Source organism: Dipodomys spectabilis, unplaced genomic scaffold (genome assembly GCF_019054845.1).
Source record: "Dipodomys spectabilis isolate Male_0828 unplaced genomic scaffold, ASM1905484v1 ptg000227l, whole genome shotgun sequence".
Classification (NCBI taxonomy): domain Eukaryota; kingdom Metazoa; phylum Chordata; class Mammalia; order Rodentia; family Heteromyidae; genus Dipodomys; species Dipodomys spectabilis.
The window spans coordinates 6,244,901-6,257,819 of record NW_024870904.1 but is presented as its reverse complement, the minus strand read 5'-3'; the positions used below and the strand labels follow the sequence as shown (position 1 = coordinate 6,257,819).

General features: G+C 44.5%; 1 protein-coding gene across 1 annotated transcript; it reads left to right on the top strand.

Annotated features, from left to right (window-relative positions):
- The first annotated feature begins 6,536 nt into the window (after nucleotides 1–6,536).
- On the top strand, nucleotides 6,537–7,373 carry LOC122123350 (serine/threonine-protein kinase Chk1-like). The gene has a single exon (XM_042697691.1). It carries the CDS (start codon nucleotides 6,537–6,539, stop codon nucleotides 7,371–7,373), a length of 837 nt encoding a protein of 278 aa, XP_042553625.1.
- The last annotated feature ends 5,546 nt before the right edge of the window (nucleotides 7,374–12,919 follow it).

Sequence of the window (12,919 nt, the reverse complement as noted above, 5' to 3'; positions counted from 1 at the left end):
AAAATTAGTTGTAGTGTTCCCAGTATTAATAGATCAAGCACCACCATCATTAACACTTCTAGCTGAATTCATCGGCTCCATCCTCCACTTTGGAAACCCCTTTCAAACCACTATTCTGAAAACAAAACAAAGAACATGACTTCTTTTGTCTATGTACAGAAACCTTTAAGCACAAGCAGCCTGAACTAGGATCTTCATCCAGAAATAGGCTCCATGCTAAGTGTGAAGTTTATTAAATATTTAGGTTTCATTAGGTAGCCAGTGAAGAGATCACCACACGGTGTTAGGGCAAGAAAAGTAGTTGATTTACCAAAATGCTGCCCTGCTGAGCATGGTGGAAAGGCATGGCCAAAAGGAGTGACCCACCTCCAGGCCAGGGACAGGAAGGCCTGTGGCCACACTGGATCTGGATGTGACTTCAGGGCCTGGGACCCTTCCCTGGTCTGACAAGAGACATGAAAGAGGCTGGCCATGGTGTGACCTGGGAGGGGGAGGTGACTGCTTCCAGGTGTGCCAGTTGCCTAGGTAAGAGATACTGGGCAGAAACTTAGCCAACAGGTAGGGTGGTGTCTGAACAGGGCCTGCATGAATCTGGACACACCTTACACTAAGGTGCATGGAGACAGTCGCATCCCATACAGTCTGTATCAACGTCCTCAGGCCACACAGTAGGGTACCAGTCCCTCCAAGGTAAAAAATACCAAGTAACTGCAATTGAGGCAAAAGGCTCCTTGTGGCAATTGGACTAGTTGCCATTTACTTTAAGTTGCTATGTTTGAGCATTGTAGGCATGTTCAAATGGCCAGTGTCTGTGCTGAGAATTTCTGTTTCTCTCTGAAGTCAGGAACTGTGGTATAGCAACATGGTAGAATGCCATGATGCAAGCACTCCTTTTGTGAAATTTGGCCCATCTCATACTGTATAGGCACACACTTGTTGATCTTGAAATTTGGATACTTGGTCTAAGTGGTATCATCTTGATGACTTTGTTGGAAGACTCTAATCCCACTATGGGAAGTTCAGAGGAGCAGTCCTAGATTTCCAGAGATTACCTCGATGAAGGTAAGAAAACCTCAATGACCCTCAAATTGACCTTCTCCTTCTCAGGACAGTCTGAGAAATACCTGGACTTATAAGCAATGCAGAAGGGAGTCTGGATCATGCCCTCATATGACTGGGTGTTAATCTGGAGACCTGGAGACTGGTCTAAAGCCAAATTTTTACACATGGGCTACCTCAACTTCCCTCCTTTCCTTTCTGGGGACATGCTTTGTGGTCTCTGAAGACACTCTTTTACACAATTCTACCAGAGAGTACTCATATTCAGAAGGGCTCATGCATCCGTTGTGTAAGGGAAAGCATTCGATGGTGACTCCTTCCTGATCTCACAGATCCAAGAACATTTGTTCAGAAGTGATCAGGGAACCACAGAGGAAGAAAAGGCTCACGAGCAAGCTTTGGGAACCTCCTCTCTTCTGCTCAGGCAGACCCTAAGCACAAATTCATTTCTCAAGAGCCCTTAGCCGAGCATAGTCCATTTTCAAGGAGTATGAAGAGAGGATGGCCCTCCCTTGCTGATGACCCACGTGTTAATTGTCACCTTCCTCTCCCCTGAGATTCTTGGGATATGAAGCATTGAATTTAGATGTGTTTTCCTATGGGGTCCTTCCAATGTCCCCTTACTCTACACATTCATATAATTATCTTAAACATTCATAAAAAGATTGTAGTCCTGGACAGGAAGATGAGAATAAGTAACTTTGTCTTCATTCCAGAAGCATACCCACCAACACACTCTCCTACCTTAAGCCCCTCCGGTAACAGAGGACAGATTTGACACTTGCCAGGAAATAAGAGTTCAAGTTCACAGCAGATGGCATCTCAAACAGCAAATGGCTTTCATATCCCAGGAGGACCCCACTTCCATAAGGAGTAACCACACCCTAAAGGAGCACTTTCAGGAGACACAGACTGTCTTCCACCATTGGTGGTTGGAGGGCTCACAGCCAGAATCCCAACAGAACTCTTCCTGGCTGTGCACCATACAACTATGACTGAATTGTAGAGACTTTCCATTAAAAAAAATAAAACCTATCTGACCTGGGAAAGTGGCTCAGTGGTACTACTTGCCTTGTATGGATGAGACCCTGGGGTCGATTCCTTAACACCACATAAGCAAAAAGAAATAAGCTGGAAGCGGTGCCGTGGCTCATGTGGCAGAGTACTAGCCTTGAGCTGAAGAGCTGAGGGAGAGAGCCCAGGCCCAGATTTCAGGCCCCAAGACTGAACTCAAAAGAATATAAGAAGAAGAACCCAAGAAAATCCTTCATGCATTTAAAGGCACAAGTCCTTATAAGCAATGAAACAAACTTCTTACTATATCATTGGTGAGTTGAAATCGAAGCTTTTAAGTTATTAATGTAAAGTATAGTCAATAGATAGTTTCATGAGGTAGCCAATGAAAAGAATATCTTGTGGTATTCAGACAGGAAAAGAAGTTTATTTACAGAAGTACTGCACAGTGGTTGCATGGTGGAGAGGCATGGCCTAAAGGGGAACCCCACCCTGAAGCCAGGACTTATGGGACAGTGATAGGTGTAGTCAGGTGAGAGAAAGGTGTGGCCACACTAGATCTAGATGTGACCTCAGGGCCTGGAACCTTCTTATAGTCATATGAGAGGAATGACCACGATGTAAACTAACAGGAGAGGAAACTGTCTGCTTCCAGGTGTGGCAGGTTCTACGTAAGACAGGTACTGGGCAGAAACCTGGCCAAGAGATAGGGAGGTGTCTGTACATGGCCTGCAGGGACCGGGGCAGACCTTACAAATATCACTGAAGAAAATGAGGTATTCAGTAGGGAGAATGTGAACAGACTCTTTACTGAAGTTATCACCATGAAAAGTGCATGTACCTCAAGTGACCTGGAACATGCATTTCACAGCTCACACTGAACACAAGCCTTAGGTGAGAAAGAGGTAGAAGAGGGGCTGGGAAGTTGGCTCAGTGGTAGAGCGCTTGCCTTGCATGCCTGAGGCCCTGGGTTCGATTCCTCAGCACCACATAAGCAAAAAGAAAAAAGCCGGAAGTGGTGCTGTGGCTCCAGTATTGTAGAGCACTAGAATTGAGCTGAAGAGCTGAGGGACAGCACCCAGGCCCAGAGTTCAGGCCCCACGACCGGACCCAAAAAAAAAATTAAAAAAATAAAAGAGAGAGGTAGAAGAGACTTTAAAAGAAATGCAGAGAAACTTTTTATTTTGTATGTTTTCATAGATGTGAAGAAAGAACCTCAGAGTACAACACAGATGCCTAGAAGTCTCTCAGTTCTGATCAAAGTCAGGAGAGCACTTCCACTATAAATTCCAAAAACACTGAAAATAGTATAGGAAGCATTGAAGAGATGCACCCACCTTCAAAGCACGTGGTCAGAAAGACAGCTATATATCTTAGCAGTTTATACCTGGTAGGGACAACACTGGAAAGTAAGTACTGGACAAGTTTCTTCAGAGCAATGTCAGGGCCCAGCTTATGATAGCCCAAGAAGTTCTGGTTCAACAGCATGCAGGGACAGATGCCTGCCCACGGAAGGGTCTGAGGATGCTATCACTTTACAACCTGAGAATTATGCCAGCAGTCTATCCTCATGACTCCATTAAGTATTAAGAGAAATTGAAATGCAACTCTTACTAGCAATCATGCAACAGGTATCATGATTGTTTCAGGAAACTGAAGAGCCCTGATATTCCTTCTAGTTGAACAATGTTCTACATACATGTTTGCTAAAAGATACTATGCTTATAATCACAGACACAGACCAAAAAAGTATAAGAACAACCCTACCACTATCCCCTGACTCCAGCTAGATTTTGTGAGCTCTACTTAGGAACAGGAGAGTGCTATTGCCAACACAGATTAGTCAAATCAGCATCTAAAAAGGTAGTATTCAAGGCCCTTGGGGCTATGCTTTTATATAACTGGACTCACCCATCTTTTTGACATAAAACAATTAACCTTGGGCTCTTTTTCTTCCCCCAGCTAAGGACATTCAAGGCTGTACGCTGGCCTGCTGATCTCAGATTTGTTCTTTAACTCAGATGAGCCATCAGCCACTCACATAGAGCATGCTAGCATCCTCAGTGCGCCTCCTGTCTCCAGTCTTATTCCTTCTTTCCCACAATGATTACCAGTAGCAATTCTGACCACCTAAATCTACCTACATCAGGGTTTAAGTCCCAATAACATGAAAATCCCCCTGAAGTTCTGCCTCAGCCACACCCTGCCCCAATCCTATTTCTACCTGAGATTTCCTTCCAACAAACTCCATTTTTCTACTGAGCTCAGTATTTGATTCCTTCACTACACTGTTTCCACATCATTCAAATTTTACCTATGGAGCAATTTCTCACAGACAATCAAGGGGAACATTCCCTATGGTTCCATCACAACTCCAGCATCACACACACACTCACACATACACACACACACACATCTGAATTCAAGAAAAATGCTTCCACTACAGCTGAGTCTTAGCAAGAATATGCTATCATATGCTAATATTTTCATTTGCACAGCGTGCCAAATCAGATGTAAAAAGGGGAAGAAATATCTGACAACAAACTTCACCATCTTTCACATTTGCACCTGAACTGTAGACCCAGCTACTTTTGTGTGGACAACATTGTCAGCTCTGCTTGAGGTTTCAGCATTCCTAGTTTCTATGGTTTGAATACTCTAGGAACACTGCTCTAAATGGCACTTGGATTCCACCATTCAGTAATTAAGAATCCACTTCCTGCAGCACTCAATGTCATTGAAGCTCATTAAACATCTCCATATCAGGTGGATGGTAGGAATAAGACTGATGTGCAAACTCCAGGCTGCTTCACCTAGGCCACCTCCAAACCTCCTGGGGCAAGGGGGAGGCTCTCCTCATACCTATTACCCCTGTGGATAAAACTATGAGATTCTTTTTTTCTCTACTCCCCCAGGAGCCCACTCAACTGGAGACAATTATGAAGTCTGTCTTGACCAAAAGGCAACCACAAAGATATCAAGGAAAAGAGCCTACATCGATGAAACTGAGATCTTTGCTGTAAACAAACACACAAATTCCTGAAGGTTTTAGTGCCGGCACTAGGGCTTCAAGTCTGGTCTAGGGACCTAACTTTTGTGTTCAAGGCTTGTACTCTACCACTTGAACCTCAGCTCCACTTCTGGCTATTTTGTTAGTAAATTGGTGATAACAAAGCTCTACCTCTCCTGGAACATATATCCTCATATCTCAGCCTCTTCAGTAGCCAGGATTAGAGTCCTGGGCATGCCACACCAAGCTCCTGTGGGTGACTATGAGGACACACCCTCCCGCAAGCATAAGTAGAATTTGGGGCATTCTCTAAACTTTATGGGACAAGTGGGAGACTCTCCCCTCACCAACAAACCTACAACCAGTCCAGTGCCAGTGGCCCAGGTCTGTAATCCTATCTACTCAGGAGGCTGAGATTTGCAGATTGAGATGCCCAGCCTCAAAGGCAGGAAAGCCGGTGAGGAACTTACCTCCAATAAACCACTCAGAAAACCGGAAGTGGAACTAGAATTCAGCTAAAGAGCTGAGGGACAATGCCCAGGCCTAGAGTTCAAGACCAACGACTGATTAAAAAAAAAACAACAACCCACCAATGATGATTTCATTTTCTCCACTCCCAGAGAAGGCCATTAATCTTGAGAAAATTACCACGACTAGAAAGGTTAGAAAGGTAACAAACAAAGATGTGCCTACATTGATGAAGCTGAGTACTTGAAGAAAGCACAAAAATTCATGAAGAATTTGTGCAAGTGCTAGGGCTTCAACTCTCGTCCTGGGTCCTAAGATTTTGTGCTCAAGGCTTGTTCTCTACTACTTGAGTCTCAGCTCCACTTGTGGTTTTTTGCCTGTTTGTTTTTGGTAATAAATGAAAGAAAAAGTTCTCTCAGACTTTCCTTCTCTAGATGGCTTGGAACCTACATACTCAGATTTTAGCGGCTGGAGTAGCCAGGATTAAAGGCAGGGGCCAGACAAGACACACCCTGCTCCTGAAGTCTTCTGCAAGGGCAAACCCTCCCAGAAAGGGAAGGGTGGGTTCATCATGTCCTGCATATAAAGAAGAGCAGCATGGCCTGGACTTCATTTGCTTGGTCCAGGCTGCTGGAGGAAGGAGGTGAAGAGCGAGCAGGAAAAGGACTTCAAACAGAGGCTCCAGAACAGGCTGAGGTGACCAAGACTCCTAGGGCAAACCTCACAGCCAGCAAGAAAGGACAAAGCTCCCAGGAACAGAGGCAGTGGCGAAGGCTCAGGCTGGTGGATTCAGCCTCTTCTCAGTGGCGGTTGTAAGCAACAGAACAAGGGTCCATCTGACCCACGTTGGTTGCTTAATCCCTTCAGGAGACATTAACCTCTACCTGTAATCATGGCAGCTTCATTTGCAGGTTTCTTCACGGAAAACAAAGGTGCATCAAGGTGGCTGGCCCAGGACAAGTCTGCCGGACTGATTGGAAAAGTCATGAGAGTGCCCTTTTGCGGAGACTGGGACTTGGTGAAAACCCTGGGAAAAGGTACCTATGGAAAAGTTCAGCTTGTTGTGAATAGAGCAACTAAACAGGCAGTTGCAGTGAAGATTTTAGACATGAAACGGGCCAGGAACTCTCCGGAAAATATTAAGAAAGAAATCTGCATTAATCAAATGTTAAACCATGAGAATGTTTTGAAATTCTATGGTCACAGGAGAGAAGGCAATATGCGATATCTATTCTTGGAATACTGTAGTGGTGGAGACCTTTTTGATAGAATACAGCCAGATATAGGCATGCCTGAGGAAGATGCTCAGAGGTTCTTCCATCAACTCATGGCAGGGCTGTTTTATCTGCATGGTATTGGAATAGCTCATAGAGATATTAAGCCAGAAAATCTCCTCTTGGACAAAAGGGATAACCTCAAAATCTGTGACTTTGGCTTGGCCACAGTATTTCGCCATAAGAATTGTGAGCGTTTCTTGACAAACATGTGTGGTACTTTACCTTATGTGGCTCCAGAACTTCTGAAGAGGGAAGAATGTCATGCAGAACCAGTTGATGTTTGGTCCTGTGGCATAGTTCTTACTGCAATGTTGGCTGGAGACTTACCATGGGAAGAGCCCAGTGACAGTTGTCCAGAATATTGTGATTGGAAAGAAAAGAAAACATATCTCAAGCCCTGGAAAAAAATTGATTCTGCTCCTCTGGCTCTGATTCAGAAAATCCTAGTGGAGAATCCAACAGCAAGAATTACCATCCAGGACATCCAAAAGGATAGATGGTACAACAAGTCATTTATGAAAGGGGCAGCGGGATTGTCAAGATAGGGAAAATAGGAGAAAGGTGAGGGAAGGTGTAACGAGTTGGACAAAATATACTTAATGAATTACTTGAGTAAACTAACCCCTCTCTACATGACCTGGACGATGAAAAAGAGAGAGAGAAAACAAGAAGTAAAGGGGCAAAGAGGCCCTGAATCAATGCAGGTGGTGTCCCCGAAACACCTGGTGGATTTTCCAAGCACAATCATTTGAATTTGGACTTTCCCCAGCATCTGTGGATGAACTAACGAGCCTGTAACCAACCCTGCACTAGAGATCACACACTGATCTTCAGCACTCTTCTCCAATCATTACCCTCTTCCCTTTTCAAGGGGAAGCATTTATTTCATTGTATTGTCCATGAAAGAAGGTGGTTAAAAATCTCAAGTAAATCAGGCATCCATCCTTCATACCTGCAATTCTGCTACTCAGGAGGCTGAACTGACCAGGCCAGAAGCCAGGAGTACTGCCCGAAAAGAGGAGGTCACTGGCAGTGCAAAAGAGGCAGAAGACAGTTTTTTGACAAATGGCACATTCATCATACTACAGGAATTCTCTATAATCTCCAAGCCCAAGTAATATAGAAAGAAATCACCAATATACTATGGAGCTATTTTTACAAAAAAGGGGGAGGTAGCCCCAATATACAGTTGCAGATAGCGTTGTTTACTGTTAACATTTTAAATTATTCAAAATGGGCACCTGAATCCAGATTTCAGAAGCACTGGGGACAACTAAACCCTAAGCCCCAAGTGAAAGTCAGGTGGAAGGACCCCCTGACACACAATGGAGAGGACCTGACCCCCAAGTTACCATGGGCAGGGGATTTGGATGCGTTTTTCCCATAGGGGAGACAGCCCCCTTTTGGATGCCTGCCAGGAACCTTAAGTTTTTACCCATTTCCTCTATACAGGAGGATGCCCAAGGATAAACTAACCATCCCCAAGGGCAACCAGCCCTTGAGAAGCTCTTGTGTTCTCTAACAATTGCAGATGGTGATACTCCAGCTGATGGCTGTCCTGACCCTCCCAGTCCTGGCAATGGCTTTGGAATTCACATCAACCTCAAAGGGTGACCTGGGCAGTGATCGGCACTGGCAATGCAGAAATCATCAATTGCACCACAAGAGAAGCAGTGCCTTCGACCTGGTGGCCTGACCTTCATTTTGATCACCACCCTATCACATTACAGATGGACGGTTTAATATTTCTGTAAGAGCTAATTATTTTAATGTTACCAGCTCTAATTGTTCTTTTACTACTTGCTTGTACAACTACCCTTTGTTAAGCTTGCTGTAAACATGTCTAAAAAATGCACTAGAGGGCCTGGGAATGTGGTAGAGTGCTTGCCTTGCATGCATGAGGCCCTGGGTTTGATTCCTCAGCACCACATAAGCAGGAAAAAAAGGCCAGAAGTGGTGCTGTGGCTCCAGTGGTAGAGCACTAGCCTTGAGCTGAAGAGCTGAGAGACAGTGCCCAGACCCAGATCTCAGGCCCCACCACCGGACCACCCCTCCGAAAAAAAAAAATAATATACCTGCTTTAGAACAATCCCCACCTCTGGTCTATGAAGTGGCAAAGACTGCTATTCCATCCCTCACTCTTGGGCTGAAAATGGTTTGGCTGATGCTTTTTCTATGCCTTCCTTGCATTATACGTGCCCTGCAAAACTCTTATGAGTTTAGCCAGCCAGTTATAGAAGATCAAGCTCCAAGTGAATAAATTTTCCCCGAGAGGAACCGCAGCCAGAGACGGGTAAGAGGGGGTGCCAGTCTGACCAACCTAAGACAGGGCCTTCAGCTTCGCTCTGAAGAAGTTCCCAGTGACGGGTAAGGCAGACAAGGCGATCCACCCAACCTAAGACAGGCGGGTTCGCTTCTTGAAACAGAGATGGGGTGTTGGGGGCTTACAGTAAAGTTTAAAGGTCATCTTGATCCCTGGGCTTGCTTGAAGGCACATACAAGGAAGTGGCTTACTTGAAAGACAAAAGGTACCGGGGATGACTTTGCTATGTCTGCAGTTTGTTTTAAATTTTCCTTGTTTTTCTGGACTATAGTAGAATGGCCTGAGTGTGGGGGCCCACGAGGATGCACCATGCCACATGTGTGGAACTCCCAGTACCCAGGCTGCTCCCATGTTCTGAAGAGGACAAGATACTGACTTTTATATATGCCCCGGAACTGATAGAAATGCTTGGGTTTTTCTAACTGTGGTGGGGCTAATGTTTATGACTGTGCTAGGTGGGGATGTGAGGTAACTTGGACCTGCTCCTATGCACAAGGGCCCTTCCTATCCTTGTCTGATGAAACTCGCCTCAAAACCCCTGCATGGCCAATGCTATTCCTACCAATGTAATCCAGTTAAAATACGCTTTAAAGAGGAGAGGAAAAGGATAACTAAGTGGGAGGTGGATCTGCCATTAAAACAAAAAGGGGGAATCTGTGGGGAACACATAGGACACTGTCTCCAGAACCCGTTTGAGTACTCACCTGTGCTTTACCTACCTCTCACAACCTTTGATTATTGGAACTGCTGCACATTTGTTGATAATTACTCGCTATTCCTCCATAGTGACTTAAAGTTAAATTCTCATTTTCTGTGCTCCCATAAAACTGCTTAAGATTAATACTCTGCCCTCTGACTGTAAGATTTACTTCTTATGTCTGTATACTGTATAGAAGTGTGTGATGTTCCAATAAACTTTGTCTATTCTGGCATGTTGTAGTCCACTTTTTGCTTCCCTGACACAGTCTGACTGTGTGAACAGCAACAATGGAGTGTGGTCATCATCTGGTGGTCTGCTCTGTAGTTTCACACTACTCAAACATTAGCTCCTTTTAGCTTTGAGCAATACACCATTACTTTTGTAACAGCAGCATTGATTTATTTTACAATGCATTATAAATATATTCTCCAAGAACCACTGGAGTCACAATGATAGACATAAAAATGAATTACAGCAAAGCAAAATTTACTTGCAAACTCATGCGTGCACCACCAGCCAAAAATCTGGCAAGCAAGCACACAGAGCAAGCAGTCGGCCCCATTATTTATAGCTAATACAGCAACAGGCCCTGCCTCTCTGCTCAGATTGGTGGAGCTCAGGGTTACAATCTATTCTGCTTGGGATTGGCTAATTTGAATAGGATAATGTATTTACACCAGGTGATTTTGAGGTAAGATTAACAGTTCATAAGTAATCTCAACAGATGCCCACCCTACCTACTACTTCTGGAATAGTCCAGGGTGTGTCATAATCCCATCTGGAAAAAAACAGTTAATGAGAAATCAAACTTCAGACAAATCCTTTATCCCTAAGCAGTTGGTCTTTTCCTTAAGAACCAAGCCTCCAGGCCAAAGTAGGAACTTTTAAGCAATATGCTGAGAGAAAAGGCAATTTTTCTCACACATGTATAGATGTGTAAAAGAGGTTTTGTAGCATTTCTTCATGTTTCATTATATTTACTGTTAGGTTTTTAAAAAGAGGTAGCCGAGTAAGAACAGCAGCACACACATGGTATTCAGGTAAAGTGTAGGTTTATTCATGGTTCTGGCTGGCACCAGGGCATCTTGGTCCTCCCCTTGGTAGGGAAAGGGAGAGAGCTGGGAAAGAGAGAGAAAAGAGCTAGAAAAGACAAGAGAGGTCTAGAAAAGAGCAGAGAGAGAGTGTTTGGGCCTGGGCTAGGCCTTATCTAGGGTTTGGGGGAGAAAGGTGTGGCCACATCAAATTCAGATCTGACCTAAGTGGATGCAGATGTGACTTCTTCCAGGTCTCCCAGTTGCCTAGGTAACGCAGGTACTGGGTGGAGACTTTGCTGGGAGGAGGGTGGAGTCTGCTAGCCATCCAGGAGTGGACCTAACATTCCAGCTTTTGATAATCATGAAATACGGTTCCGATTCTCTCTGGCTATTTCCTGCTGACAAGGGGCTCCACAATAGGGGTAAAAGGCTGGAATTTGGTCCCCTCCCAGAGAAGGCAGTGAGCAGCAGCTGTCCCTAGGTGGCGTGAGTCCTTAGATGAAGTCTGGAGCAGTCTCATAAGCTTTGAGGGGCTTGAAAAAAAATATTAGAGAGCAAATAAATGGCAAGAGGAAGGATTTGGGGCTGAAAATGTTGGTAGAAATGTCCCTAGCTACTTCTGACATCTGGAGACTAGGTAGACAAGTCAGGTGACAAAGGCAAGAATATAAATTCCTGTTCAGTTAATAGGTAGACAGGTATAGAGGTCTACTGACCTCCCGGCTCTGGTTAATTTTGAAAGGGCAGGCACAAAGTAGCTGATGTGACATCATCTCCTCTTAATCTTCTCCATGGTCCTTTGTTCCCCAGACTGGCTGAGTCTAGGTTCTGGTTGATGGGATGGCTTGTCCCAGTAGGTATTCAAGGAGGTTTGACCTCAAGGCCTGGGCACTGACCCTGAGCACTTCTGCTCCAGGACAGCACTGAACCACTTTGAGTTATAGTACCACTTGCAGAGTTTGGCTGGTTAGACATAAGAGTTTTGTGCCATGCTTCCAGCCTGGCTCTTTGCAAGTTAGCTGAGAGATGGAGTCTTAGGGATCTTGCAGCAGGGGCTGGCTTTGAACTGCAATCTTTGCCACAAAAGCCTTTATTATTTCCAATTAAAGCAACAAAGAGATCAAATAGAATAAGTAGATCTTACCTGGTCCTTATCAAGAATTGACAGACAAATATTCTAGAATGAAAAAACTTCTTAGATGTGAGACTCTTAACACAGATATGCCCAATATTTTAGAGTCACGTAGTCAGTATCAGAATACATAACACAAAACAAAAAAGGCAAAATTTAAAACCTAAAATTTTGACAACAATGTGTAGACGTATTTGCTAACAAAGCACATCAGAGAGTTGGGCCTCAGTTACCAGGGCCTGTGACAAGAGCAACTTGGTATCAAAGCACGTTAGAATAGCTGCTGGAGTACTAAGCTTGGTGGAAGGTTAAGGGCCAGATGGGGCCAAACCCTTAACCCACCATGTGGCCAAGATGGTGAATTCAAGATGGTGAATTTCTGAAAAAATGCAAAAAAAACCCTGAACAAATTGATGAAGCATACATTGACTAGCATTTGAGAGGGAACCTAGAGGGGGGTCCCCGGCACCCAGCCTGCATTGCACTCTTCAGGACACAAGCCAAAATGTAGAAAAGAGAAAGAGAGAGATAGGGAAAGTTGGACATAAATGGCAGAGAGAGAGCAAAGAGAGCCTCAAAGTAAACAGACTTCTGACCTCATGCATGCAAGACAAGCACTCTACCACTGAGCCACCTTCCCAGCCCCACCACAAGACTCATCTGTAATAAACTACTGGAAAACCCAATGTGGTGCTGTGGCTCAAGTAATAGAGAGCTCACCTTGAGCTGAACAGCACAGGGACAGAGCCCAGGCCCACAGTTCAAGCCCCATGACTTACAAAAAAACAGTACTACCATAATGTGTTTATATTATGTACACATGAATTATATGTTCAAAAGTGGCCTGCTTTTCATATATGTCCTATGATAGAAACGGCTTTCTCTGCATTTGGAGGTTTTCA

Excerpts from the sequence above, each read along its gene's own strand:
- LOC122123350 (XM_042697691.1), top strand. The coding sequence starts at position 6,537 with ATGAGAGTGCCCTTTTGCGGAGACTGGGACTTGGTGAAAACCCTGGGA.